General features: G+C 44.9%; 4 protein-coding genes across 6 annotated transcripts; all 4 read right to left on the reverse strand.

Moving 5' to 3' along the window:
* Nucleotides 1-1344: 1344 nt before the first annotated feature.
* Nucleotides 1345-2913, reverse strand: LOC105024584 (probable G-protein coupled receptor 148). The gene is made up of 4 exons (XM_020042911.1): nucleotides 2633-2913; nucleotides 2102-2362; nucleotides 1819-1981; nucleotides 1345-1740 (listed from the first exon to the last, which is right to left on the reverse strand). Exons 1-4 carry the CDS (start codon nucleotides 2911-2913, stop codon nucleotides 1345-1347), a joined length of 1101 nt encoding a protein of 366 aa, XP_019898470.1.
* A 547-nt stretch (nucleotides 2914-3460) lies between these two features.
* On the reverse strand, nucleotides 3461-7767 carry LOC109615080 (probable G-protein coupled receptor 148). The gene is made up of 2 exons (XM_020043495.3): nucleotides 7489-7767; nucleotides 3461-5984 (listed from the first exon to the last, which is right to left on the reverse strand). The coding sequence occupies exon 2, from the start codon at nucleotides 5881-5883 to the stop codon at nucleotides 4879-4881; it is 1005 nt and encodes a 334-aa protein (XP_019899054.1). The 5' UTR covers nucleotides 5884-5984; nucleotides 7489-7767; the 3' UTR covers nucleotides 3461-4878.
* A 3290-nt stretch (nucleotides 7768-11057) lies between these two features.
* Nucleotides 11058-13839, reverse strand: mterf4 (mitochondrial transcription termination factor 4). The gene is made up of 4 exons (XM_010894595.3): nucleotides 13765-13839; nucleotides 12715-13141; nucleotides 12114-12298; nucleotides 11058-11630 (listed from the first exon to the last, which is right to left on the reverse strand). Exons 1-4 carry the CDS (start codon nucleotides 13786-13788, stop codon nucleotides 11241-11243), a joined length of 1026 nt encoding a protein of 341 aa, XP_010892897.1. The 5' UTR covers nucleotides 13789-13839; the 3' UTR covers nucleotides 11058-11240.
* Nucleotides 13840-14042: 203 nt separating this feature from the next.
* On the reverse strand, nucleotides 14043-24956 carry pask (PAS domain containing serine/threonine kinase). 3 transcript variants are annotated; one of them, XM_010894593.3, is made up of 21 exons: nucleotides 24597-24956; nucleotides 23972-24204; nucleotides 22980-23215; nucleotides 22627-22797; nucleotides 22287-22424; nucleotides 21978-22112; nucleotides 21638-21881; nucleotides 21320-21495; nucleotides 20550-20688; nucleotides 19881-19979; nucleotides 19630-19789; nucleotides 18703-18887; nucleotides 17923-18606; nucleotides 17677-17819; nucleotides 17381-17557; nucleotides 16974-17099; nucleotides 16634-16768; nucleotides 16287-16486; nucleotides 15414-15547; nucleotides 15054-15203; nucleotides 14043-14909 (listed from the first exon to the last, which is right to left on the reverse strand). In XM_010894593.3, the coding sequence occupies exons 2-21, from the start codon at nucleotides 24189-24191 to the stop codon at nucleotides 14746-14748; spliced, it is 3816 nt and encodes a 1271-aa protein (XP_010892895.2). In that variant the 5' UTR covers nucleotides 24192-24204; nucleotides 24597-24956; the 3' UTR covers nucleotides 14043-14745. The 3 variants fall into 3 exon arrangements, with proteins under 3 accessions (XP_010892895.2, XP_010892894.2, XP_019897545.2); XM_010894592.3 differs by having other exon boundaries at nucleotides 21320-21498; XM_020041986.2 differs by having other exon boundaries at nucleotides 21320-21498; nucleotides 23972-24060; nucleotides 24597-24955.

The raw sequence follows: 24956 nt of genomic DNA on the forward strand, positions 1-24956 counted from the left end.
TGGTGCTTTATGGGTAGTGTATTTCAAAAGAAGGGCAGGTGCCTTAAAGCTGTGCAATCACAAACAGCACTCCCCGAAGTACATCAGTCCTCCACGTGGCTGGCCTTTGTTTGCAAACAAAACTTTGCTGTCGTTGAACACCTTTTAAAAAAAAATAAAAAGAAGGAAACTAAGCTGTCAAAACATATTGGATATAGGACTGCATAACAGTCTAGGCTAATGATTCTTCATCAGTCACTTATGAGTTATGACACCATGGTCACACACAGTAACTCCATTGCTAAATGCTGACAATAAAGATCTTTTTACATTTTAATTGGATGAAAACAGCAATTTGAATTAGTTACATTACACTCTGGTTGATGACAAATTAATCTGTTAAACCCTGTCATGATTTTCATGATTATAATGAGACATACAAAACAGTTAAGACCCTCGGAACTGCAGCCTTGTGGTGAACAAAGGGTTGTTTTCTGTCTGTAACCTGATATGGGCCAGTGGTGTGCTATGAGACAAGAAGCTTCACAACATGCTGTTGTATAAGATCTCTACATTATAGCACAGTGGGAAACGGGGAGGGATTAAATTAATATGGCATCATTTCTTCACAGCATTACAATGTTTCACAATCTAACTAAGATAACTGCTATTCTTAGAAACTCCTTAAGTTCTCTGAATGACTTTGGTTTTTGGTCTCTGACCCATTTTTTGTTTTGCCATAACCTCTCTAAAATATTTCATCAGTTGAAACGCCCTCTGGTGGATATTCAATGTGTGTGCATTGTGGCATTCTGATAAAGATCTGATAATAAAACAATTTCTTTGAAAATTATTAGCACTCATACTTTACAGTGACATGAAATTGACAGTCCTGTGGTTCTGTTCCATCCAGTGACAGATGTTGGGTCCTGTGGTTCTGTTCCATCCAGTGACAGATGTTGGGTCCTGTGGTACTGTTCCATCCAGCGACAGATGTTGGGTCCTGTGATGCTGTTCCATCCAGCAACAGATGTTGGGTCCTGTGGTACTGTTCCATTCATTGACAAATGTTGGGTCCTGTGGTACTGTTCCATTCATTGACAGATGTTGGGTCCTGTGGTACTGTTCCATTCATTGACAGATGTTGGGTCCTGTGGTACTGTTCCATCCAGCGACAGATGTTGGGTTCTGTGGTTCTGTTCCATCCAGTGACAAATGTTACTCATCTGCTCTGTTGGAGGTCAACATTAAGAAGAGGCTGAGCAGGCAGCTTGGTTAATGCACGTCGTTCTCATTAGTCCAGAGGAGATGTTGTATTGACAGCTTTACAATCCGCTGTGCTCCCATAGCCCCTTCAGCCAAACATCACATGGCAGGGCAGGTAGCAGTGGGACGCCTCAGCCCATAGAAGGACAAGAGAGCCCCACGCAGGTCCCTGTACCTGAGGCCGTACATGTAGGGGGCCAAGGCTTTGGGGAGCACCAGGAGGATGTTACAAACCACCATAGACACCCACAGGTCGGCACGCAGGTCCATGGCGTCCAGGTGGCAGTAGAGCAGTAGCTTGATTAGCACCACCATCATGGGGAGGAAGGACAGGAACAGGTGGAGGTAGTGGATCAGGAAGGTGCCCTTAGCCCGGGAGAAGTGCTCCCCTTTCCACACGCCGGACATGCTGGTTCGACAGCACAGGACCACATAGCCGCAGAACACCAGGAGCAGGATGAGGAGGACGCCAGTCACCGTCAGGAGCATGGACACCTGAAGACAGAAAACACCAAGTCAGGATCCATTTTGTCTGACGTTCCATATAACGTGACGGACCGGGCCGGGAGCCACCTGCATGGGAGTGGACTGGCTGACGGTGAGGACCATGAGGAGGGGCAGGGAGCAGATGTGCATGGAGCAGGGCTCGGTGGAGTGGTACCACAGAAACACCCCCACGAACGCTGCGGGCAGAAACAGCGACGCAGCCCAGATGCCGGCGATGGCCCTCTGGGTCCTACAGAGAGGAGAGGTGGAATGGAGCGTTACCACAGAGAGGGTTGGCTTCTCTAAACGTCGTAACAAAGTGCCGTGACGAGGACGGGCGCCTCCCGGCGCTGGCCCGCGATTCCCTTACCTGCAGACGGGCCACAGGGCGTAGTAGCGTAGTGGGGCCAGCACGGCCAGCGAGGTGTCCAGCACCATGGCGTTGGTGCTGAGGATTCCCACGCTGTACAGCGACCCCAGGAGGAAGAGGAGCACAGCGCACGACCACTCTGACATCAAAACGCCCGCCACGTTCAGACAGGTGCTCGCCATAAAGAGTGAGACGAACAGAAGGTCGCTTAGCAGTGCGTTGGCCAGGAGCAGGTAACGGCTCTCCTGGCGCATCCGGGGGCTAGGAGGACGAGGAAGGTTACGACGACGACGATAATGTTTCATTCTGCTAATACCAAATGAACCTCACTGTCACTCTTCTGAAGAGCTGAACACATTTCATAGACGCAAACCATAAAATAATGCCTTCGTCATTCTTCTCATAAGCTGGAGGGAGTGGCTTACATCATCACAACTAGCTCTTCATCAGCGCTACACACCACCACACCTGGCTTATCCATCAGGTCTGCCTGGTGGATAAGGGTTCATTTAGGGAGCTGGGGTGACTTACCTAATAAAGACCTGGGCGAGTATCCCAGGAATCACCAGAGAAACAGCCAGGAACCCCAGGATGGGGCCAATCAGAAACGCCCTGGAGTGGTGCTGAGGGAGGAAGACATGCCATTCATGGGTGAACAGCGCCACCTTTCTCTGGAAGGTGTCATTGTATGAGGTGTTGCTGTGTGTCTCGGAGGAGATCCTGCTATGTCTCTCCGCCTGGCCAGAGCTGTTGTACCAGGACCCGAAGGCACACAGGAGAGACCAAACCACTTGGTCCACTTCAGTGGCCATCTATATGGAGCTAACGCGCAGTGACTCCGTCGTCTCTGCCCACCATGCCCAGCGGACTGTGTCAGCGCCGAGTGAAAGGAGATGGGGCTTTTTCTTGTCTACGCCCCTTTCAGAGAGGGATGTCAGTGGAGAGTGAAGTCTTCGATTAACAGGCGGGCATTCGTCGGTTATTGGTCTCCGTGGACGACTGGTTTAAAGCAAACACGTTTTTCGAGGCAAATGGATAGAACTGCTGCTCTACTTGATGATACTGCTGTCATAAAGCAGGGCTAAGTGTTAGGTGCCTAGGTGGTTTGTTGACATTACACGTGTTACAGGTACTTTTAGGTCACTTACAATTGATTCAACCCCCCTAAAATGGGTCTTAAACATGCTCACAGTTCAGTTCATGACACGAGACACAAGAAAAAGTATATTGGAAAACAACCATAACAAGTTACTTTCTCTACTTCTGTACACCCAACAAAAAACAAAGAAACACAAGCCCTTTTAATAAAGTCTCCAAGTTTAAAGCTGAATATGTAATGTGAAAATAAGAGGTTGCAGAAACTGGGAAGAATGTTTTAATTCCTTTGAGAGACATGAGTACATTCCAAAACAGGCACAAACCTAAAATATGTCAGACATGTTGAAAAATAAATGCATTGGCAGAGTGATCAGGGAGGGTTCTGGGAGACCAGGGGAGGTTGTCATACTTTGACTAATTAGAGTATTTCTCAACAACAGTATCACAACTTCTTTCCATAATCTTTATTAAGAGGAAGCCCAAAGTCTTGGGTTGAAATGGGACCCCATCGATCCTCATACCTGATTCCCTTGTGGCATTTTAAGCCATCAAATGTCATAGAAATGTTGGTTTACACACTGTATGGGGTTAATCACAGTGCTGGCCATTAATTTATATCAGCATAATTACATTGAACCTTATTAAATGTTCTTAGAAAAATGAATGCCTTTGATTGAACAGTATTTCTAATCAAACGGTCATCAACAGATATTTAGAGGAAAGTGAAACTCTTTGATAAAGTAAAAAGCTGTATACATTTGTGCTAACAAAACAGTTTCTTCAAACAAGGAATTATTTTTCAAACAGGAGTGCGTGTGCGTGCTGTGGAGGGAATTCTAAAGGGAGACACATAAAGGTCGTCCATGAAATCGATTGGATGTTGGTGGTTTTGGTGCTGAACTCTCAACTGAAACCCCATAATGATGTGTGTAGTCTAAGCCCTAAATGTAGCTGCCTCTCAGTCAGTCGCATGACTCAGTTTGAGAAGCAGGTCTACGCCGAACTAAATCTGAACCAGTCATAGATGTACTGACCCTCTCTTGTCCTCTGCTGAATTCAACTCTTCTGTACTGAATTATGGTATACTTCTTGGATTGTTCTGTACACTCACAAATTGGCTTAAAACAAAGCTCCACCTTTCCTCTTTTAAAACAGGTTATTTGGATACTCTCATCATACAACTACATATTAAATAAATAAAAAGAATATTAATATTTATTTGTATTCATGAAAATGAAGAAATTGCTCTCCCCTCAATATTTTGAGATATTCACCTGGATTGACCACGTGGCTGTAGACACATTTCTACCTTGAATTTATAACACCAGACTCCCTGGATTCTGACCAATAAACACCAATAAAAACAACCCCTGTAACAACCAAACCCAGACTCCCCTAAAAGAAGCTTCAAAGTGTCTTCAGCCAAGACATTTTAGCTAAGACTACAACAGTAAAAGTTTGGTAATAGTACCAATTAAACTCTCGAGCTGACTAAAAACAAAAAATTTTTGCGACGACTTTTACAGCCGAGCTAGGACCTGGGACGTCTGGGGTTCCGCGGGGAGAGGTTTGACAGCCTCTGCTATAGAGTGTGTTGTGGGTGTGTCAGAGTGTGTTGTGAGTGTGTCAGAGTGCGTTGTGGGTATGTCAGAGTGTGTTGTGGCTGTGTCTCAGCCTCTTTAGGCCACGGTGACCTGACTCAGCCTGCGGTGTCTGCGCAGCATCGCCAGCAGAGTCTGGGAGATGTCCCGGTACCACAGACCGTACAGGTAGGGAGCACAGGCCCTGGGGAGAAGCACCATGACACACATGTTCACTGTGTTGATCCACACACGCACGTCCTGGCTCACCGTCCTGTGCTGATACAGAACCAGCTCCACGGTGAAGACCAAGCCCGGGCCGAAGTACAGAAGGAGCAGCACCCCGTGCGCCAGGAGGGTGACCCGGGCCCGGGAGTAGCGGTTCTGCCAGATGCCCTGGGTCTTGGTGACCCAGTAGAGACGGAAGTAGCAGAAGAGGATGAGCGCAGTGCAGACGAATGCCCCGACTGTCAGATACATGTGAAGGCCCACCGTCATCTCCCCGCCCATGTTGCCGACGGAGATGAGCACGAGACAGACGTTGGACTTATCCGGTGTGGCGCCCTCCATCGCCTCCATCACAATGACCAGGGAGAGGGGGTACATGGCCGCCAGCAGCCACACGGCCGCCAGGATCTTCCGGGTACGGGCCGGGGGGAGGAGGTCGTGGTAGCGGAGCGGCCAGCGCACCGCCACGTAGGTGTCCACCACCTTCAGGGTGACCGTCAGAACGGCGCAGCAGTACGCCGCCACGGTCCCGGCCGTAACCAGCTCACAGAGGACCCTCAGCACGGCCACTTCCAGGGCGTTGCACACCACGCTCACCAGGTTGAGGGAGACGAAGAGCACGTCCGCGGCCAGGGTGTTGGCTAAGAGCAGGTAACGGGTCTCCTGGCGTAGGGAGTGGGACAGGAGGATGCATGCCAGGAGGACGGGGTTGGCCAGCAGGGTAGCCAGGGTGAGGAGACAGGTGGGGATCAGGAAGAGCTCCAGGTGCCAGCGCTGCAGAGCGTCGTACCACTGGTCCGAGACGTTGGCCTTGGATGTCATGCTGTCCGACCGAACCGTCTGGAACTCTGTGGTTAGGTCCTGGGTTGTATTCATTAGTGCACCATGTAGCAAAGTGCTTCTTTAGGCGAATAAATCATACCTCCTTGGGCCGGGTATATCAGGGGAACGCAGTCCTCGCTTTCTCTTGTGCTTCCCTGTAGACACATGTTTAATAATTCAGTTAACAGGTGCAGTGTGTCTGAATAGATGAGACTTAATTTCTATGGTAAATCACTGAAAACACTATTTTAAATTATGTTAATCTCACAGTCTGTTTGAGTTACTAGGAAAGACGTTACTCATTTGAACCATATGACGACCCTCTTGGTCACTCTGTGTTCCTTAATTAACTGACTGATAAAACAAAACAGCGGTAATCATCTGAAGGTTGTTATCTTATCACTGACTCTTATCTGCATTATATGATCTTTAATTTAACAAGAGACTAAGGTTGGAGAGTTCAGCAAAGAAGAAAAATCTACAACATAGCAGATGGCTACAGTGCAGTATTATTATTTCAATGAAAAGTAATCTTTTATCCCTGTTCCTTTCTCTGGTTCCACAAGAAGGTAATTTAAATGCTTGGTTATTTTACTTTGCATTATGCAAAGATATTCAAATTAACATGATTTTTCCTGCATCAGTTCCAACTACGGTGTATTATTATCAAAGTCATATCTATGGACCTTGGTCTCTGAGTAAACAGTTTTTGTTGTTTACATGGATTCACAAGGTTGGTTAACTAAAACAAAATTTAGGCTAGTTGAAGAATAAAAAAAGTTTTAATAAGAGTTAATCAGCTACAGAAACTTTGATAAAACACACAGTGTTGTAGACTGTTTTGTCTTATTTGTTTTACATATTTGAACATATGTATTCTATACTTCAACAATACTGACGGATAAAAGTAACCCAATGAAAAAAATAACACTGATTATACTTTGCAATCATGTATTCACCAAAAATCTACAGAAATGCAATATCATAGTGTTAAAAAAGTAAGCACGGCCCTAGGTTCTTAATGTACAGTAGTGCTAAGAAGTATTCACCCCCTTGTCCCAAAGCCACTCCATCGTTGTCTTTGTGCTTTGTGCTTTGGGTCTTTGACACGATGAAGAGAATCTTCACCCCAGTCTGAGATCCTGTGCCCTCTGGATAGGGTTTTCATCCAGGACCTCTCTGCATTTTGCTCTGTTTATTCATCCCTCCATCCTGACCATTCAATCAGCCAAATATGTAATAAAAAATTTAAAAAAGAAAACTTTCCAGGGGGTCTACTTACTTTTAACTGTATCTTTCTATAAAAAGAAAGCCAGCTAACCCATGAATCTTGCTCACTATGTTGTTCGGCTTCAAATCCAAAGAGATTTCACAACATTCTATTGATTATTTAGGAATAATGATAGTGTAACAGGTTTGGTATATGAAACTGTCCAACAGGGTTATGACAATGAAAATTACTGTTATAATTGCATTGGTAAATGGTTTATAACAGCAATAAAGTTTGGCAGTTAGTTGAATTAGGCCGGTATACTACAATTAAATGCAATGTGGCACTACACACACACACACACACACAATGCATTTATAAGTCAAAGGCAACTTTCCATTCATAATTTTCCGTCAAAAACAAACAAAAGTTGAAGGGGGTTTTCTTACCTAATTCTCACAGCAATGACTGACATTCATCCATAACGCTTCAATAAATGAATGATCCAGGAATCTTAATGATTCAATAAATCAACGATCCAGTTATCTTAATGCTTCGATAAATCAACGATCCTGTAGTCTGAACAATTCGATAAATCAACGACCCAGTAGTCTTACTGTTTTGATAAATCAACGATGCAGTAGTCTTAACGATTCGATGAATCAATGATCCGTTGAGGGACTGACTAACACCACAGTCCTTATCAGCTCTGATGCGCGTTCTGTTGACTCCCAGGATAACACAGGGGATGTAAAAAGACGTAGCCACTTAGCAGTTTCACAGAGACGAGGCTGAGTTTCATTCCAGAGTTATGTCTCCTCCCCTCCAGCTTTACTCAGTCCCAATCACAGGTGAGAAACATGATTAATGTAAGTCAGTATTCACAATTGTCAGTATATCGCTTTCCCCTGTCCTGTAGCATATATGAAAGCAATTGAGTTAAATTAAATTCACCCATAGAGCGGCATGTTATTTCTATAAAAAGAGGGGCCGATGTATAACATCAGGGTCAACATGACAGAGTATACAGAACACTTAAATACAATGTTCTTGCATATTCACTGTTACAGAAACAAGTCTAGATTGACACAATGATGGATTAACACCAACTTGCAACCACAAAGCGTCTACATAAATCAAGGGCCCTGCATTTTTTGTTGTTGTTATGTCTAGTAATCAGGTCCATTTGTTTCCTATGTTCTTGTTTGTTCCACCTTGTGCCGTTCTCTGAAAGCGCATGGCAGTCCAATGGGAGGAAACGTCAATCCCTCCCCTCAGCGTACTTTGGGGAGAAGTCTTTGGTTCCTCATGTCCTCTTTCCCTCCTCCCTTAACAAAACAACTTGGATAAGAATTTGCAAGAGGGGTGTCTGGCCTCATCCAATGGTGTTTTAGGAGGTACGAGAGGATGTGTTGAAAAAAGGAAATGCATCAGAGGAAGCAAGCGTTTCACAACCATTACCATGATAAGACAGTGGCAGTGACCCCCACAACTGATCAATTGATCAACCAACCACCACACTTAAGTGCTGCTTATGATACCCATTTGATCATAATACACAGACTGTGCAAAAACAACTCGGTGTGAAAGGTGTTTACTGAAAACATGGCTTTAGCCCTTTTGATGTGGAAATAGTAATATTACATACAATCAACTCAAGAAGTATTGGCACCCTTCATGAAATGCAGAAAAAGTTAATGCAAAATATATTTTGTCCTCAAACATAAGTGGGGAGCCGTATACTTATATATCAACACTATATTTCTCAATCACAAAACTTGACAAAAAGGAGTATTATATTTTTCTGAAATACATAGGTTCAAAAATGTGTGGCACCCATATTTTGTGAAGGCTGGTGATGAAAGCAGCACTGAGCCTCTTCCTATAAAGCCTGATAGGATTGGCACAAACTTTTGGAGGGATCGTGGACCACGCCTCCATGTATTACATTTCAAGATCTTTGACAGTCTCAGGTTTGAACTTTTGAACGTTCAATTCAGACCACAGGTTGAACTCAATAAAGCCTGGAGACTTATTTTGAAACACAGCTATTAATTATATGAATTGTATCCATGGCCCCATTTAACATCTTAAAGATACAGTACACTCTGGGACTTTTGCAAAAAACTATTTTCTTTTTTGACCACCCATTTTGGGATGGACGTAATATGTTGTTTCTAAGAGCCTAATCTACATGTAGAACACCACGATACCTCAGTCAGCCATTAAATCCCATATATGAAAATGAGCGCTTTTGTTGCCATGGAGCACACATCGGCATATACATGACATACACTCACCTAAAGGATTATTAGGAACACCTGTTCTATTTCTCATTAATGCAATTATCTAATCAACCAATCACATGGCAGTTGCTTTAATGCATTTAGGGGTGTGGTCCTGGTCAAGACAATCTCCTGAACTCCAAACTGAATGTCAGAATGGGAAAGAAAGGTGATTTAAGCAATTTTGAGCGTGGCATGGTTGTTGGTGCCAGACGGGTCGGTCTGAGTATTTCACAATCTGCTCAGTTACTGGGATTTTCACGCACAACCATTTCTAGGGTTTACAAAGAATGGTGTGAAAAGGGAAAAACATCCAGTATGCGGCAGTCCTGTGGGCGAAAATGTCTTGTTGATGCTAGAGGTCAGAGGAGAATGGGCCGACTGATTCAAGCAGATAGAAGAGCAACTTTGACTGAAATAACCACTCGTTACAACCGAGGTATGCAGCAAAGCATTTGTGAAGCCACAACACACACAACCTTGAGGCGGATGGGCTACAACAGCAGAAGACCCCACCGGGTACCACTCATCACCACTACAAATAGGAAAAAGAGGCTACAATTTGCACGAGCTCACCAAAATTGGACAGTTGGTGTAAATAGAATGAGAACATGGATCCATCATGCCTTGTTACCACTGTGCAGGCTGGTGGTGGTGGTGTAATGGTGTGGGGGATGTTTTCTTGGCACACTTTAGCCCCCTTAGTGCCAATTGGGCATCGTTTAAATGCCATGGCCTACCTGAGCATTGTTTCTGACCATGTCCATCCCTTTATGACCATCATGTACCCATCCTCTGATGGCTACTTCCAGCAGTATAATGCACCATGTCACAAAGCTCGAACCATTTCAAATTGGTTTCTTGAACATGACAATGAGTTCACTGTACTGAAATGGCCCCCATAGTCACCAGATCTCATCCCAATAGAGCATCCTTGGGATGTGGTGGAACGGGAGCTTCGTGACCTGGATGTGCTTCCCACAAATCTCCATCAACTGCAAGATTGGGCCAACTATCAATATGGGCCAACATTTCTAAAGAATGCTTTCAGCACCTTGTTGAATCAATGCCACGTAGAATTAAGGCAGTTCTGAAGGCGAAAGGGGGTCAAACAGTATTAGTATGGTGTTCCTAATAATCCTTTAGGTGAGTGTAATACACACATTTTGGGGACCTATTCTGGATTGACAGGGCCTTTTTTTTCTACCAGCGGCCCAAAATCCCAGAATGCTTCTTTAATATATTCACATTAAGAAAAAAAAAAAAAAAGGCAAATCATTATGAATGACTTGACCCAACCAAACAGCTGTCCACTGGAAGAAACACTCACTGGTACTAGTTTATAGAAAGACCTATTAGTGAAAAAGCCCTCTACCCCTCCCCTCCAGCTGTAAGTCAACCAACAGTGCAGATGTAAACCACCACAGATCAAAGTGTTCTTATCTACTAGCCCTCATGGACTTGACATCGTGGTCTCATATCCGCATGAGACCGATAGACACTAAAGGCTAAGCGGCCATATGTTGCTCAGGGCCAGGTCAATCCTGAAGGGAACACAAGTCAATATTGGTCTCAGCGTGTCCACTTCACTTTACCCTAGCATTGCCGTGGATACCTGGCGGCTCGGAGAAAACTGGAAAAGTAAATAAAGTGTATGAGCATTGGGCAGTCAGGTGTATTTTTAAGAATGAGTTGCTATGCCAAAGTGATATGTTCTCAAACACACATGTCAGTGTTTTTACAATTGTCCGTTTATTCAATGAATGGACAGTCATTGATGACACACAGTGGTACTCAATGTTCATATAACAGTCAAAATGTAAGCGATCAACCTCTTTTGTATTGTGATTTCAGGCTAGATCATTTTGAATGTCGATTATTTTTCAGATATCAGATGTCACACTCAGTCTTTACCATCATCGCTTTCTTCTTTTCCTGTACGGATTTTTCAAATTGTCCTCATCCTCGCTGTCATCGTCATCTTCCGCATCATCACTGTCAGCTACCATGTCCCTTTCCTGACAATCATCGTACTCTAGCCATTCCCTTGCCATCAGCTTCTTGAACACCTCAAACTCCTCCTGTGTTGCCATGGCGACGTTGGTTACGTAGGTTTCTTCTGGGACAGCAAGGAAGTCATTTAGTTTGGGGTTGACAATGAGGGTCTGGCCCTTCTTGTCTGGGGTCTGGTAGAGACCCCTCCGTTCCAGGAAGCAGTGACGGCCGCGTACTTCATCCAGAGGGACACGGAACAGCTTGGACTTCACAATCTCCGACTGCCTGACCCCCAGGCGGAAATAGGCATACTGCCAAGAGGAATAAATATAACAGGTATTAAAGACATTTGGTAAAACATAGACCAATATAATAAATGTGACTTCACATTTATTATATTTACATGTATTTAATCCTATCCAACAGCTGAAATCTGGATAGCATATGTTTGGGGATTAGTTGTCAGCAAAATGTGTAATGTGGCTTGCTAGTTTATGAAGTGTACATAACGTTTCCATGTTTGGATGTTGATCTTTGTAGGGATTACAGATAAGTCTGGTGACAATTTCTTAGCGTTTAAGGTATTCGATGTGCATGGTAACTGACACAATTAACATAATAAGGTATGTGTACATCTCTCTCTTTCCTGTGGAAATGCAGTGAAGTCTCATTTTATGTGTATATTCTCCCTATTATAACTGTTCCTGACCTGAAAAGACACAGTAGCCAAAATGCCCTACCAATTCAATTTAAAAACGAAACATAATTCCAACTTCCAGTGGGTGACCTCTGACCTGGAACTTGTACTCCAGCTGACCCAGGTCATACTGCACCACAGCAGGACAGTCCCTCAAGATGTCGGTGACCTGCTGGACAGTAAAAGCACACTTCTCCTTGAGGAACCGGGCCACTGTGTTCACCCGTTTTAAAGGAAGGGTCAGGATCTGAGGATAGTGAATCACCACCCGCTGGAGACCGCCTGGAACGAGTGATAGACACAGGGGAGATTGTACTACAAACTATCCATATGTACACACACATCCAATAGTTTTGTGAATACGGTAGACTGGCCCTTGATGTTGGACATCAATGGCCAATCAAAACATTTCAAGTGGTAACAGCAACATTGAGAACCCCATCGACCTGCATAACCTGAGGAAACACAGTGTAATACAGTATTTTCTTTAGGTTAACTTGTTTATGTTATTTGGTACGTTCTTTCCGGGATTTACTTTTGCGACACCTAATTAATTGATTAGATTGCACTACATACTAAGCCGTGTTTCACATAGCACTCTTAAAATGGACGCACATACTGAGCATCCTTCTGGACAACAGCATTGGCTAAATGACTAAAAAGTTACAGAATGTAAATTCAAGAAGGCCCCGACTCACCTTCAAGCAGACCCAGTCTCCTCAGGTTGTCCATACGTTGCTCAAGATGAGTGCCCTTCACACAGAATAACTCTGGACACTTTTCCAACACCTTCAGCACATTAGATGGCTTGAAGCCCAGAACAAACAGAACCATAAGAGTAGAAGTGGCATGTTCACTCTGCCCTGCTCTACCCTGGGTTGCTTGCTCAAGCATTTGATCTGCCTGGGTGTCTGTGAAGCCCATGTCGAGGAGAGCTTGCAGGGACAGTTCCCTCCCAGGCTGCAGTTGTTGCTGTGACAGGGTGGTGGGTTGATGAGGGGTGCTAGCCTGGTTGTGGGTGGAACAGTAGAGCCTGCATATTGAGAAAACTGGTTTGTGTCTTCCAAGGATGGTTCTTATACTCAGGACAGGGCAGGTTGCATTTCTCAGAGTCCATTGAAGAACCTGCAGGCAATGTTTTTTAGAAATCTTCATTATCTTTCAAACTGGACAACATTTTTCATACTAAAATCAAGCACTTGCGGTTTTAGATCCATACATACACAGTACCTCCAGCCAACAAACTACAAATCCTCCTACGTTAGACTGCATTTATAACACAATATGGACTATATGTTTTTCGAATTAAAATATTGAGAAAAAGCAACGTTAGGAACGGCACCAGATTGTTGAAGTACAATCAAAAACGTTTTACGTAATGGTCACTAAAACAATACTTTGTCAAAATAAATTCCAGATATATACGTAACCTTTACAAGATCGGCACATCCACTAGCAGTTCACTTTGAATCAAATACATGTGCATTGCATACTCAATTAGGCGACATAACACACCACGACTGACTTTCATGTCAGGCATTTACCTGAATGTCAAAATACAACATACCGGTAGATAGGTTAGTTGATCTATCAAGCATGCTAGCTAGTATTAAGCCTTGCGCCTGCCATCAATACTGATTCAAATTACACAGATAGGTATTATGAGGAAAATGTTTAGACACCCATAATATATTGTATATTTATTTCCAAATGTCATATTTCTAGAAATATTAAAAACCGAAGTTTACCTGTCGCCCGGGAACAACGCTCATGTTCGTCCGTCAGCAAAATAGTTCCTCTAGACTTGTGTCGTTCGTTCAGAAAAAAAAATATATAGAATGTTGGTTCCGGCTCCACACAAACAACTCAAAGAGCAAAACATGATTCTTTTGTATTGAATGAAGCAGTTACAAATTGACATATATTTAAAACGGGCAAGAAAATAATTCAAACTGTGATAAAAGCATTTATTCAATAATATATTGATCAATTTAATAAAAAATTAAAATACATATTTACAACTTTTCACTAAATACATTAAATAAGGTATTGACACTACTATACCTGATTAAGGTGTCTGCTTTAATATATCGGATAACAGCTTAAAGCAAAGTGATTGTATTTAGACTACTGCTTATTACTGAATTTTAATTTCTGTGGATAAATAATTATTTTGTGAACCTTATTATTCAGCTTATAATAAATAAGCAGGCTTTGTCAGCAACATTTCCCCCCTGATATTTCCATGTTATACTACACAGTTCTTATAGACTATAGCTAATAATAGCCCACCCACTATTAAATTTGTTCTCTTTCTTTGGTTGCACTCAAAGTCAATAAATATGTTGTATTCTACATCACAACCCCGCCCTCAAATCCATAGTAAAATTGTTTTTAGGTAGTAAAGGCAGACTTGGTATTTAACATTTCTTCAGTCAGTCCAAGGCATATATTCACCAAGCCTCTCAGTGCCGATCTACAAACAGTATTGTCTTTAAGATCATAATGACAACATGAACAGATCCTAGACAAGAACTCCTAATCCAAAACATTGTAGATGCTGCCCCAGAATTTTGTTAGTGGTGTATCTACATGGACGAGATCTGGGGGTGCATCTCAATAGTCTAAGGTAGGTTCCATCGGGATAGTTTTCAGATCAGGGTGGCGTTTATAAAGGGAATATGAGAGGAAGTGTCAGACTATGTAGATGCAACGTGGAACATTAGACTTCATTCATCAGCAAGGTACTTCATAAGCTCAATTTTCAGGGCATCCATGGCCCTCTTCTCATCCTCATCATCATCATCATCATCAGAAGGAAGCGATGCATCATCACCAGCATCTGGGTACAGTCCCTGGCCTAGGAACTCAGAGTTATGGTAGTCTGGGGGAGCTGTGAAGACAAGAAGTTACTATTGGTGAATGTCTGGGGCCTAAAATGGATGTTGTCTAATACAGAAGTGGTTTCCTGTCTAGCAGCTGCGATGGTGATAAGAATGAAACGACAACAAAATACTTCAAGAGCCTATCCACTGACCCTGGCTCTTGCTGTCGGGGAACACCTCCTCCCAGCTGTAATCGGCCAGACAAATGGGCTGTCGAATCCAGGGCTGCATCAGGAGCTGCTCCAGGGTCATCCTGTGCTGGGGGTCACACTGCAGCAGCCCTAAAAGCACAGCGTGCAGATCTAGAAGAGCACAGGTGAAAGGTCAGGGGTTAAGACACAACAGGATTGTTCAGTAGGAGGGTTTTGACTGAAAAACTGAAATTAGTCAAAAACAGTGACAGGATACAATGCATGATTTACCCCCCAAAAAATGTATGACCTGAAATGGCAAGATTAAGCTTAACACTGTGGTGCGGTGAGACCATATGGAATTCATGACAGCGGCTCTACCTGGGGAGACAGAGAATGGGGGCTTGAGTTCGGCCTGCATGGTCTCTGCCAATTCACAGAAGGGGTTCTCACTGAACAGCAATGTGTAGAGGAGCACCCCAAGAGACCACATCTCCAACTCCGGGCCCTTGTAACTACATAACACACAGCACAAAAACACAAACACTTACATACCAAAGAGGGAACTAAACAACATTGTGCTTTCATTTTTTCAAATACAGTGCTGGGGGAAAATATGATTTTGGGGCTCCAATATCGCTTTGACCTTGTGTGTGGGACTTTTGGGACGTGGCAGGGGCTGGACTGTATCACAAGACTGAAGCAAATAGAGCTTCTTTCTTCTATTGGCTTCTTTCTTGCCACCATCCAGTGTAACGCAGAGCTCTTGATATGGTTGATTGGTGCACCATTACACCTGGATATTATTTTGTACCCTATTTTCTAATCTATGCATTTGTATCAGAGTAACTTCAGTAGAATTCTTTTAGTCTTCATTTTCATTCAGATTGACACCCTGACCAATGATCCTTGGGTCTTTTATCCCTACGTGACATGTATGAACTATAATGGCTCACTGCCGAAGGCTAAATAAGTCCTTGTTATTAAAAAATAAATAATTGCAACATTATAGTAATAACTTTTAATAACATAACATTCTGAATCAGTGTATAAAATGTGAAAATTTTGAATGCATCATTTGTAATTCAGTAATATGCGAACATTGGTCAGAGGCCTGAACAGTTTTGCAAGGCACTGGATGTACTACTCCAACACTACATTAAATGATGTTTCCAAATCCAAATCTTTGGAACTGTGTCATGTTTTCCATCCCCCTCAGATACGAGAACTGTGCGCGCACGCATGCATACTCACGGGTTGCCCTGCAGAACCTCTGGAGAGCAGTACTCTAGTGTTCCACAGAAGGTGTAGAAGAGCTTGTCTGCGGTCAGCAACGTGGCAGAGCCAAAGTCTATGAGTTTGATGTGGAACTCAGTGTTGATGATAATATTCTCATCTTTGATGTCCCTGTGGAGAATCCCTTTGTTCCTTAGATACGCCACCGCTGCCACAAGCTGGAGAACAAGGACAGTGTAGAACACCCAGCATTATTTCTGTTTGTGCCCACGTCATACACAAAGGTGAAGAGACAAAGCACCCATCCTTTCTCAGATAGTCAAACAGACAACAAAAATAAATGTCAATCTTCTCCTGCCCTGTACCTGTCTGAAGATATAGCTGGCCAGAGGCTCATCCAACTGGGGCTGTTTGTCTATGAACTCGAAGAGGTCCAGCCCCTCTCCATGCTTCTCCATCACCATCTGGAAGTAACCCTCATTCTCAAACACTTCCAGCACCTAGAAAACACAGATGTACAATGAGATTAGATAGAGCCAAAGAGCATTAATAAAACAAGGGGAAGGACTTCCCAGGGGAAAGACTGTCATGCATTTCAACATAGATGTCACAGCCAGCACATAGAAAAACCACAAAAAGAGAGGAGAAAACAGAAGGTAAAAAAAAGAGGTGAACATCTGTGATCCCCCTCCTGCTGAAGAGTACCTTGACGATGTTGTGGTGTTGCAGGCGGGTGAGGATAGCGATCTCCTGGCTGACTCGTCCCAGCACGGGGTCGTCCACCCAGCAGTCACTCACGATCCGGCCTTTCCTGATGAACTTCACCACCACCTGCACTCACAAAACACACACCCGCACAGACCCCTTCATTTGTCTTTCGTTTCTCAAATGGAAACAACGGGTCCGGAACCAGGAGGCTTGGCAGCCGTTTGGATCAAATATTATACCTCTAGATCGGACACAGTGATCTTGGGTAGCTCACACAATGAAGCACATTGCCTTGTTAACCTCAGATGTACTGAATACACCAGACTGTGGACTGACGTGACCATGTGTCAGTAGTGCTCGTCTTCATCTTCACCAGCAGAAGGGCAGCGGGAGGTCAGTCTCACCTTCTGTCCGTTAGAGATCCGGCAGGCCTGCCAGACAAAGCCGAAGGCTCCTTTGCCCACGGCATGCAGCGGCCGGTACTCCTCTGAGAACTGGCCCTCGCACGCATGGGAATGCTCCAGGTCCATGGTGGAGAGCAGCGCTTCGCCGGCACCGCCGCGGCTGGCCTCCATGATAGCCTGAGTCAAAACGGTACATGTCTCATTGGTATGAAGAGGAATGTGAATACATGTGCTCATCACATGGCCGAATCAACACACGGGACAAAGACGACCCCCCCACCCCCCAGTATACTGACCTCCCCCAGACTGAGTGCGGACGTGTCCTGTGGGGAAGCTCCATTAGAATGCATGGCCTCCTGCTGACCAGGCCTGCTCAACCACACACAGAACACACACCGCCCCCCGAGGACATCAGCCCGACGGATCTCACACTGCACCTCTGGAAGGAGACAAGACCAACACCATCAAACCAGGCACTGAACACTGCACCTTAAGGAGTCGCTGACGAAGGGGTCAGGTCAAGGACCAAAACAGGTACCAACCGATTCTTGCCCCATCCCTGTGGTACATGGTCCCCTCATAGCACCCCTCTGAGATCTGACGCGAGGCCGAGGAGGGCGGAGAGCAGCCGTCCCCCTGCTGCTTCTTAGGGGTGGAGGTGGTATGAGTGGGGTCTGAAGGCAACTGCGTTCCCCCGGTCATCTGCGTGGAGTCCTGGCTGTGGCCATTTTGGAGAGCAGAAAACACAGCCCATTGGTCCTGCTCTTCCTCCCCGTCAGCGTCTTTCAATGGATCGGTCCGGACCTCCACGTAGATGGGTCCCTCATCCGGTTCGGACTCTACTATACATGGAGAGGGGGTGCGCAGGAGCTCAGCAGTATCAACAGAGGTGCGGGATACATCCTCACCCGCATCATCAGACAGCTCTACGCTTCCACTGAGGTCCAGGTCAGCCATGGCCCGGGTCACCAGTTCCCCATTAGATCCCAGTTCCAGGTAACAGCTGACAGAATCCACAACCTCAGTTGACAGCGAGTTGACCTCCGGACTGGACCCCCCATGACACTTCTCACAGAACCCAGACGACGAGCGGCTGCCCAGGGAGATCATCTCAAAGCTGGAGTTGTGCAGGGCCGACAGGTCACCCTGGTGCCCTGGGTCTTTGGCATGGCGCGGGGTGGGGCGGCAGGGTCGGCCAGGGCTCCGCTCGTCTAGCGTTGGAGTGCCTTGGGGAGCAACCGAAGAAAAAAATTCCATACCACATAAGCCCTTTCTCAGAAGTAGACGTGAAGTGAATTTGCCAAACTTTGCCAAACTCATACCTTGTCCCTCCCCGTTGAGGAGCTGACATCTTGGAGGATTATTAGGTGACAGACAAAGTGTCTCGCCCCCCTCCACCAGGGCGAAGGTCTGTAGCAGGACACGGGTGGTGTCTAGACGGTCACCCTGGCTGGGACACAAAGACAGCGATGATGCGTCCTCCACCAGCTCTGTAGCATCCTCAGCCCTGTGCAGAGAGACCGAGTCAGGCCTACGGAAACTCCGGGACAGTCAAGCGCAGTTCAAACCTCGCAACAACGATTAGGAATTAAACACAGATGTAAGCAGCATTGATAACTTCTCTTCTAAAACGATATTGTATAAATCACGTACATAATGCGCTTACTGAATAAAAAGTTGAAGTTAAGTTATTTAAAGATGCAAAACGTACTACCGCTTTCAAGGTACGTCCTCTCTAAAGCAGGCTTAATAAACATGCTGTTGGGAATGAGGGAGAATATCTCTGTGCCACTGACCTGCTTAAAGCAGAAATGTTTCTAGCAGGTGCAGTGTGAACTCAAAACTGACACTGAAGTATCTGAACCAAACAATGCAATAGCCAAGAAACCAATATTACGTCAATAAAGGATGAATGATGCGCGCCCATCGGCTCGAGTAGTGCCCTTCTTATTCACCTTTTTCCCACGTCTCATTAACCATTTCCTGTGATGTGGATATTGCCCATGTCAACAAGGCATTTCCGACAACTCGAATCATTGTGTTGCCCTACCATTGATCTTCATTTTGAACCGGAACGAATGTATTAGCAAACCAACCCACCCCTTTAGTATTTGATTTATATGTGGAAAGACAATCAATAGCATTTGCTAGGGAAGGCAGACATGACAACCAGCATGAATATGACTGGGTGCATTCCCTCACCATGCGGTCATACCAGAACAGACCCAACCCTTCCATAAGGGAGTCACCTGATATGAGTATGGGTGGATGACACCCCAGGAGGGCTCAGGGTGGAGGGGGGGTAGCCTGGCTGCTCCAGCCTGGAACCGGTCCCAGTGTAGATCCTGCCTCTCCCCAGGCCGGACCGCTGGACCAGTGCCATGTCACCAGCCGGCAGACCGCTGGGGTCTGGAAACACATTTATTAACTGGTGCTCAGAATTCATGTCAGGAATGATCACGGGTTACATGAAAAATGGAGGTTAGTGATGAGGGCTAACCTTTCGCATCTTTAGGTTTGCAGGCCATTGGGAGAGAGTGTCTGGGATGGGGGGCCACGCTAGCTGCCGGGGCACCAGGACTAGAGCATCTACAGGGGTCTGGAAGGAGTGAGATGGAGAACAACAAGACAGTTACTACTTGACATGCAAGAAGCAAAGATACTGAACATGACAAAAACACTTATCTGGTCACCATCAGATAAGCGTTTGTTTTCATGAAGGGGAAAGGGCCAACTGGATAACAATGTAAAACAAATGGCAGAAACATTGCATTCAACTGAACATATCCCTGGTTTAGCCAAAATCCCAGATGGAGGACAACAGGAATCAGGTGGGGGTAAGCATGAAACCCCTAAGTCACAACTAGGATTTCTGGAAAACCAGGATTTTTTTTTTTTTTAAACTTAAGTTGCCAGAAGTGTGCCAAACCAAGATGTTCAGTATTAGCTGAAACAATGCCAATATTGGAGCTGAACCAAGAGGTTCATTGGCCTTGTGCCGGTCACCATTGTTTGCACCACACCGCCTTGGTCTCCACACCATCACTAACTCGGCCACAGACTTTCTTCATCAATAGTAAATTAGCTGAATCAGGCGTCTTGGCACCAGGTGGGAACAAGCTCCCCCATGTGGAAGAGAAAGGGGAAGTGAACTACAGGGGCGAGTCACCAGCGTTGCTGGTGGTGGATGGATGCGAGGAGCCCGTGTGTAGAAAGCAAGCCCCCTCAGGGCGACGGTCGAGGGGACAGGTTCCAGTTTCAAAGTCACAGAACCACTCATAGAAAGCAGGCATCAGGAAAGTCACATCCTGTAGGGCAGAAAACAAACTGTGAGGAGATTGTTGGATTTCTTCTGAAAAAAAAATAAAATGTAAGCTACAAGAATTGTCCAGTTGTGTGTGTGTGTGGAGGGGTTATAGATTTGACCAGTTGAGGGTTGTGTGTGTGTGTGTGTGTGTGTGTGGAAGGGTTATAGACTTGACCAGTTGAGGGTTGTGTGTGTGTAGGGCAGAAAACTAACTGAGTAGATCGTTGGATTTTTTTTGAAAAAATAAATAAATAAAATGTAAGCTGCAAGAATTGTCCAGTTGTGTGTGTGTGTGTGGAGGGGTTATAGATATGACCAGTTGAGGGTTGTGTGTGTGTGTGTGTGTGTGTGTGTGTGTGTGTGTGTGTGTGTGTGTGGAGGGGTTATAGATTTTTTCCAGTTAAAGGGTTGAGTCACCGACTTTTTCCACCACTTATCTAGAAAACATATTCCACATTTTTAAGGGGATCCTTCCATTTTGTGCAATTAAACTACAGTATTTATGGAAAAAAAAGGAAATGCGTCTCACAAATGTAACCCATCACATTGTCATAGAGTATCACAAGCATCATGGGTTCCAATTATTAAAATGAAGGCCCATAACGTAAATGACACCGTTGTCATAGCCATACCTTTCCCTGTAGCTCAGCATTACCATAGCCCAGAAGGGTCAGGGCCAGCTGGTTGGGGATGCTGTGGATGGAGCCATCAGGGTGGAGGGTCAAGAGACAACTGAGAGGGGCGAACACCCACACCGTCCCAGAATACACCAGCCCTGAACCTGGCGAGAGAAGACTGTCCTCTACGACTTCTGACGAATGGCAGAGAGGCACATAAAGATGAGGAAATAAGCCAGATGGAACCTTTATCTTAAGGAATTATGAAGCATAATTGCGCAGTAGAAATGCCTTAGAAAAATAACTGACAATAAGAAAAACACAGCACCCTACCAGAGACAGACAGTTCATTTCCTTGGGACTCCTCTGAGTGTTCCGGTTGTGGGGACTGTGGTGAACTGCACACGGGGGATGGGAGGAGACCTTGCTGGTTGTCCATTCCTCCAGGGAAACCTGACCGGCGTCCACCCTTCTGTGGCGGGGGTTTCCCACACACCACGGCCCCCTGGAGTCTAACACACAGGGGGAAGGAGGGCCCCCCCAGGCTTTGACTGGACACCTTCTGGACTCTGAGCATCTGAGGAAGGGGAGGGGTTATCTCAGATTCGGGTCAAGAGGAGTGCCATATACAGGAAGAGGTGTGTGTTTGCGTTTAACTCATGTGAGGGCTGACCTTAGGGAGAGCACGGCTGTGGAGGGGGATCTGTAGAGAGGGGAGGAGCTCTCTGATAGACCTCCCCGTCAGCTCCTCAGACTGCCGGTAACCTTGCAGGTGGGCAAAGGCCCGGTCACAGCTCAAGATGCTCCCCTGGAAGAAACAGCAATTTGATAGTGGAGAAATCTGATCTTGACTGTAAGAGGTAGGAGCCATTTCAAGAATAGTGTAGTTTACAGTGATGTGGTCTCCACAAACAAGGGTACAGCACCCACAAATTGCGGTTGGTTTGAATGTTTTTAATGTGCAAAAGTGTGATTGACTTACATCTTGAGAGAAGGAAACCTGGGCCGAGAGTCGCTCCACCCGCTCAATTGTGACCAGGCAATTCTGTCCTTCCTGTGACTGCCTCTGGGCCCAGATGGACACTGGGACCTCAGCCTCAGACTGACTCAGCACATCCATCTATAAACCGGGAGTAAGACAGGGTACTTCAAACACAATTAACTGGTCTAAGAATGTATGACTTTCGATTTTAAACAAAATGACGACTTAGTCCTGAACAATTACTAATTTGACAAATAACACTGAGGGCTGCGCAGAAGTAAACATTTTAAAAACAATTATACACAAATGACTAAGCCCTTTTTTGGTTAAATATTCTCACCACTTTTCCAGACACCACAGCCACATTTCCATCAGTTTGAAGATATGCCTCACTTAAAGCTTCATCCAGGACCTGACTAGTCTTCTTCAGTAAGGAGGACAGATTTCGACCAATCAGATCACTGCAGGTACGCTCAAACAGTGTGCATGCCTTCTTATTGGCAGCCAATATCTTCAGAAAACAAGAGGGCAAACAAAAAGCAGGCAAATCTCAGTCCCGACACTTTAACAAAACCTCCTTCTACAATAGACAAAATATTAAATCGAACTGCAAACAACCGGATATCTGATTTCAAAGATATTTGCCTTGAGTGGGAACATTTGCTGTGTAGCGCAATGGCCAGCACCCACTACCTTTGTGCTCTTGCAGTCCACAGTAAGGACTGCCTTGTTGGGGTTGTGGACAGCAGGATGTCCTGAGAGACTTGAGGCTCCACAGATCAGCTGGCTGAGCGGGCTTCTGTCTGATTCTGACACCGTGGAGGGGTACATTGGCAAGCTGTCTGAACGACCGGGAGATCCTGAGCCATGCAGGCTAGAGATCTGAATGTCTCTCATAGCTACAGAGCTACGGGCGTCCTGAGAGTCAGCTGAAAAGACAGGAAGCTGTGATGAGGTACAGGGGTTTGTAATGACAGTGATACAGAGCAGATTTGCAGGATAACATTGTGCCCACTGCATTATGTTGCCATACACAGCACAAGCCAGTCCCCACCCATTTCAGAGCTGGCCCAGGTTACACTCCAAATGACAGGAGACTCAGCTTTCGCAATTTTAGCCGTTAACTATAGCCCTGTAGAACCTTTATTGAGTTAAATTTATAAGGAAATAAGTTGTTTAAATTTAGCAAATACGCTATGATCTATAGAGTTCCTACAACTGGGAATAAAGAAATGCCTCAATAGGTCACATCCCTTCAGGGTAAACACACCTGGCAGATGGACCGATTAACTTGGCTAAAATGGTCACTAACAGGAATGTAAATACTTTTGTGCACAACACCAATACTTTTTATTTTGCATTTTTATTTGTTAGGCATATATAGGCCACAGGTTGCTTTCTATGATACTTCTAAATTGAACTGAGGCCAACATGGCTTAAGTATGTGTATTTATTTAACAAAGGGTGAATGCTCACCACTGAAAGTAAAGCAGGACTGTTGCTCAGTGATTGCGTGGCAGACTTTTAGGAAGACTGTAGGGTCTTGCCTTTACGGATGGGTTTTGCTGGGTCATTTTATCTGCAAATTATACACAAACCTGGCAACCCTGGCTTGGAACCAGTTTACATGCCCCATAAACAGCACAGATGGATAGGAGGAAAATGTGCACACAACCCCCACTCACCTGTCATGGATCCAGTAAAACGCCAGTGGCCTAGTCCCAGGCCCTTCTTTTGCAGGCCGTTCTTGTGCCGTCGGGCACACGGGTAAGACCTGTTCAAGTCAAATGAGTCTTCATCATCCAAGAGATCCAAGGAGTCATCCTGGGCAACGCAAACTGTTCTCCCTTTAGTATTAGGGGTTCCTTTATATTCTTTCCAACAAGACTCAGCCCACAGCGACATTGTCAGTTTTGGTCTATGGAAAGGATTCACTTCATTCAGTCTTAAAATAATGTCTATCTGGTACAATAAACGCTTGTGCCAACACAGTAGCTTTGGTCCAATATTGTTATGTTCTAGTGACTGGTTTCAACAACTGTCTGTAGAAACAAATAAGTGTTCAAAGCAATTTTGACTGCTGTTTCGGATTTCCGTGAAATTACACGGGTGCATATTGATAAATGTTCCTGAACATTCTAGCAACATTTGTAACTAGAAATTAGTGAAACCAGTCAAATGATATCATGTCTGGACCAGAGCTATTTCCACCCCACCATTGTCGACTAGAATTGTTAACGCCGTAGCTAGTTTACAGGCATTCGCTTCACATCTCATAAAACGGGTGAACATTTGCTGGTCAACACTCACCTTTATATTCGTAACCTGAAATAATTTGTTAACAATTTTAGATAGCTAAACTACCTAGCTACAGTACTGATAATCGTTAGCTCGCTAACGTTACTTCTGTGTTGACTTATCTTGCTGGCTTCTGGATTGGTTGCTAAGGAAGAGAATCCGAGGAAAAACCGACGACTCCTATAAGATAAGCAATACAACCGACACTGTAACGAGTAGAGTGACATTAGTTGGTTAAAAAATAATTTAAACAATTGTATCACAGAAAGATAATGAAATCTGATTTGTTTATTTCTTGCTACTAAGAAAGTTTGTAAACCGCGGGCTTTACGTCACAGCACGGGCGGATTTGAGAAAGAACCTCGAGCCAAT

The sequence above is a fragment of the Esox lucius genome, chromosome 3, assembly GCF_011004845.1.
Source record: "Esox lucius isolate fEsoLuc1 chromosome 3, fEsoLuc1.pri, whole genome shotgun sequence".
Lineage (NCBI taxonomy): Eukaryota > Metazoa > Chordata > Actinopteri > Esociformes > Esocidae > Esox > Esox lucius.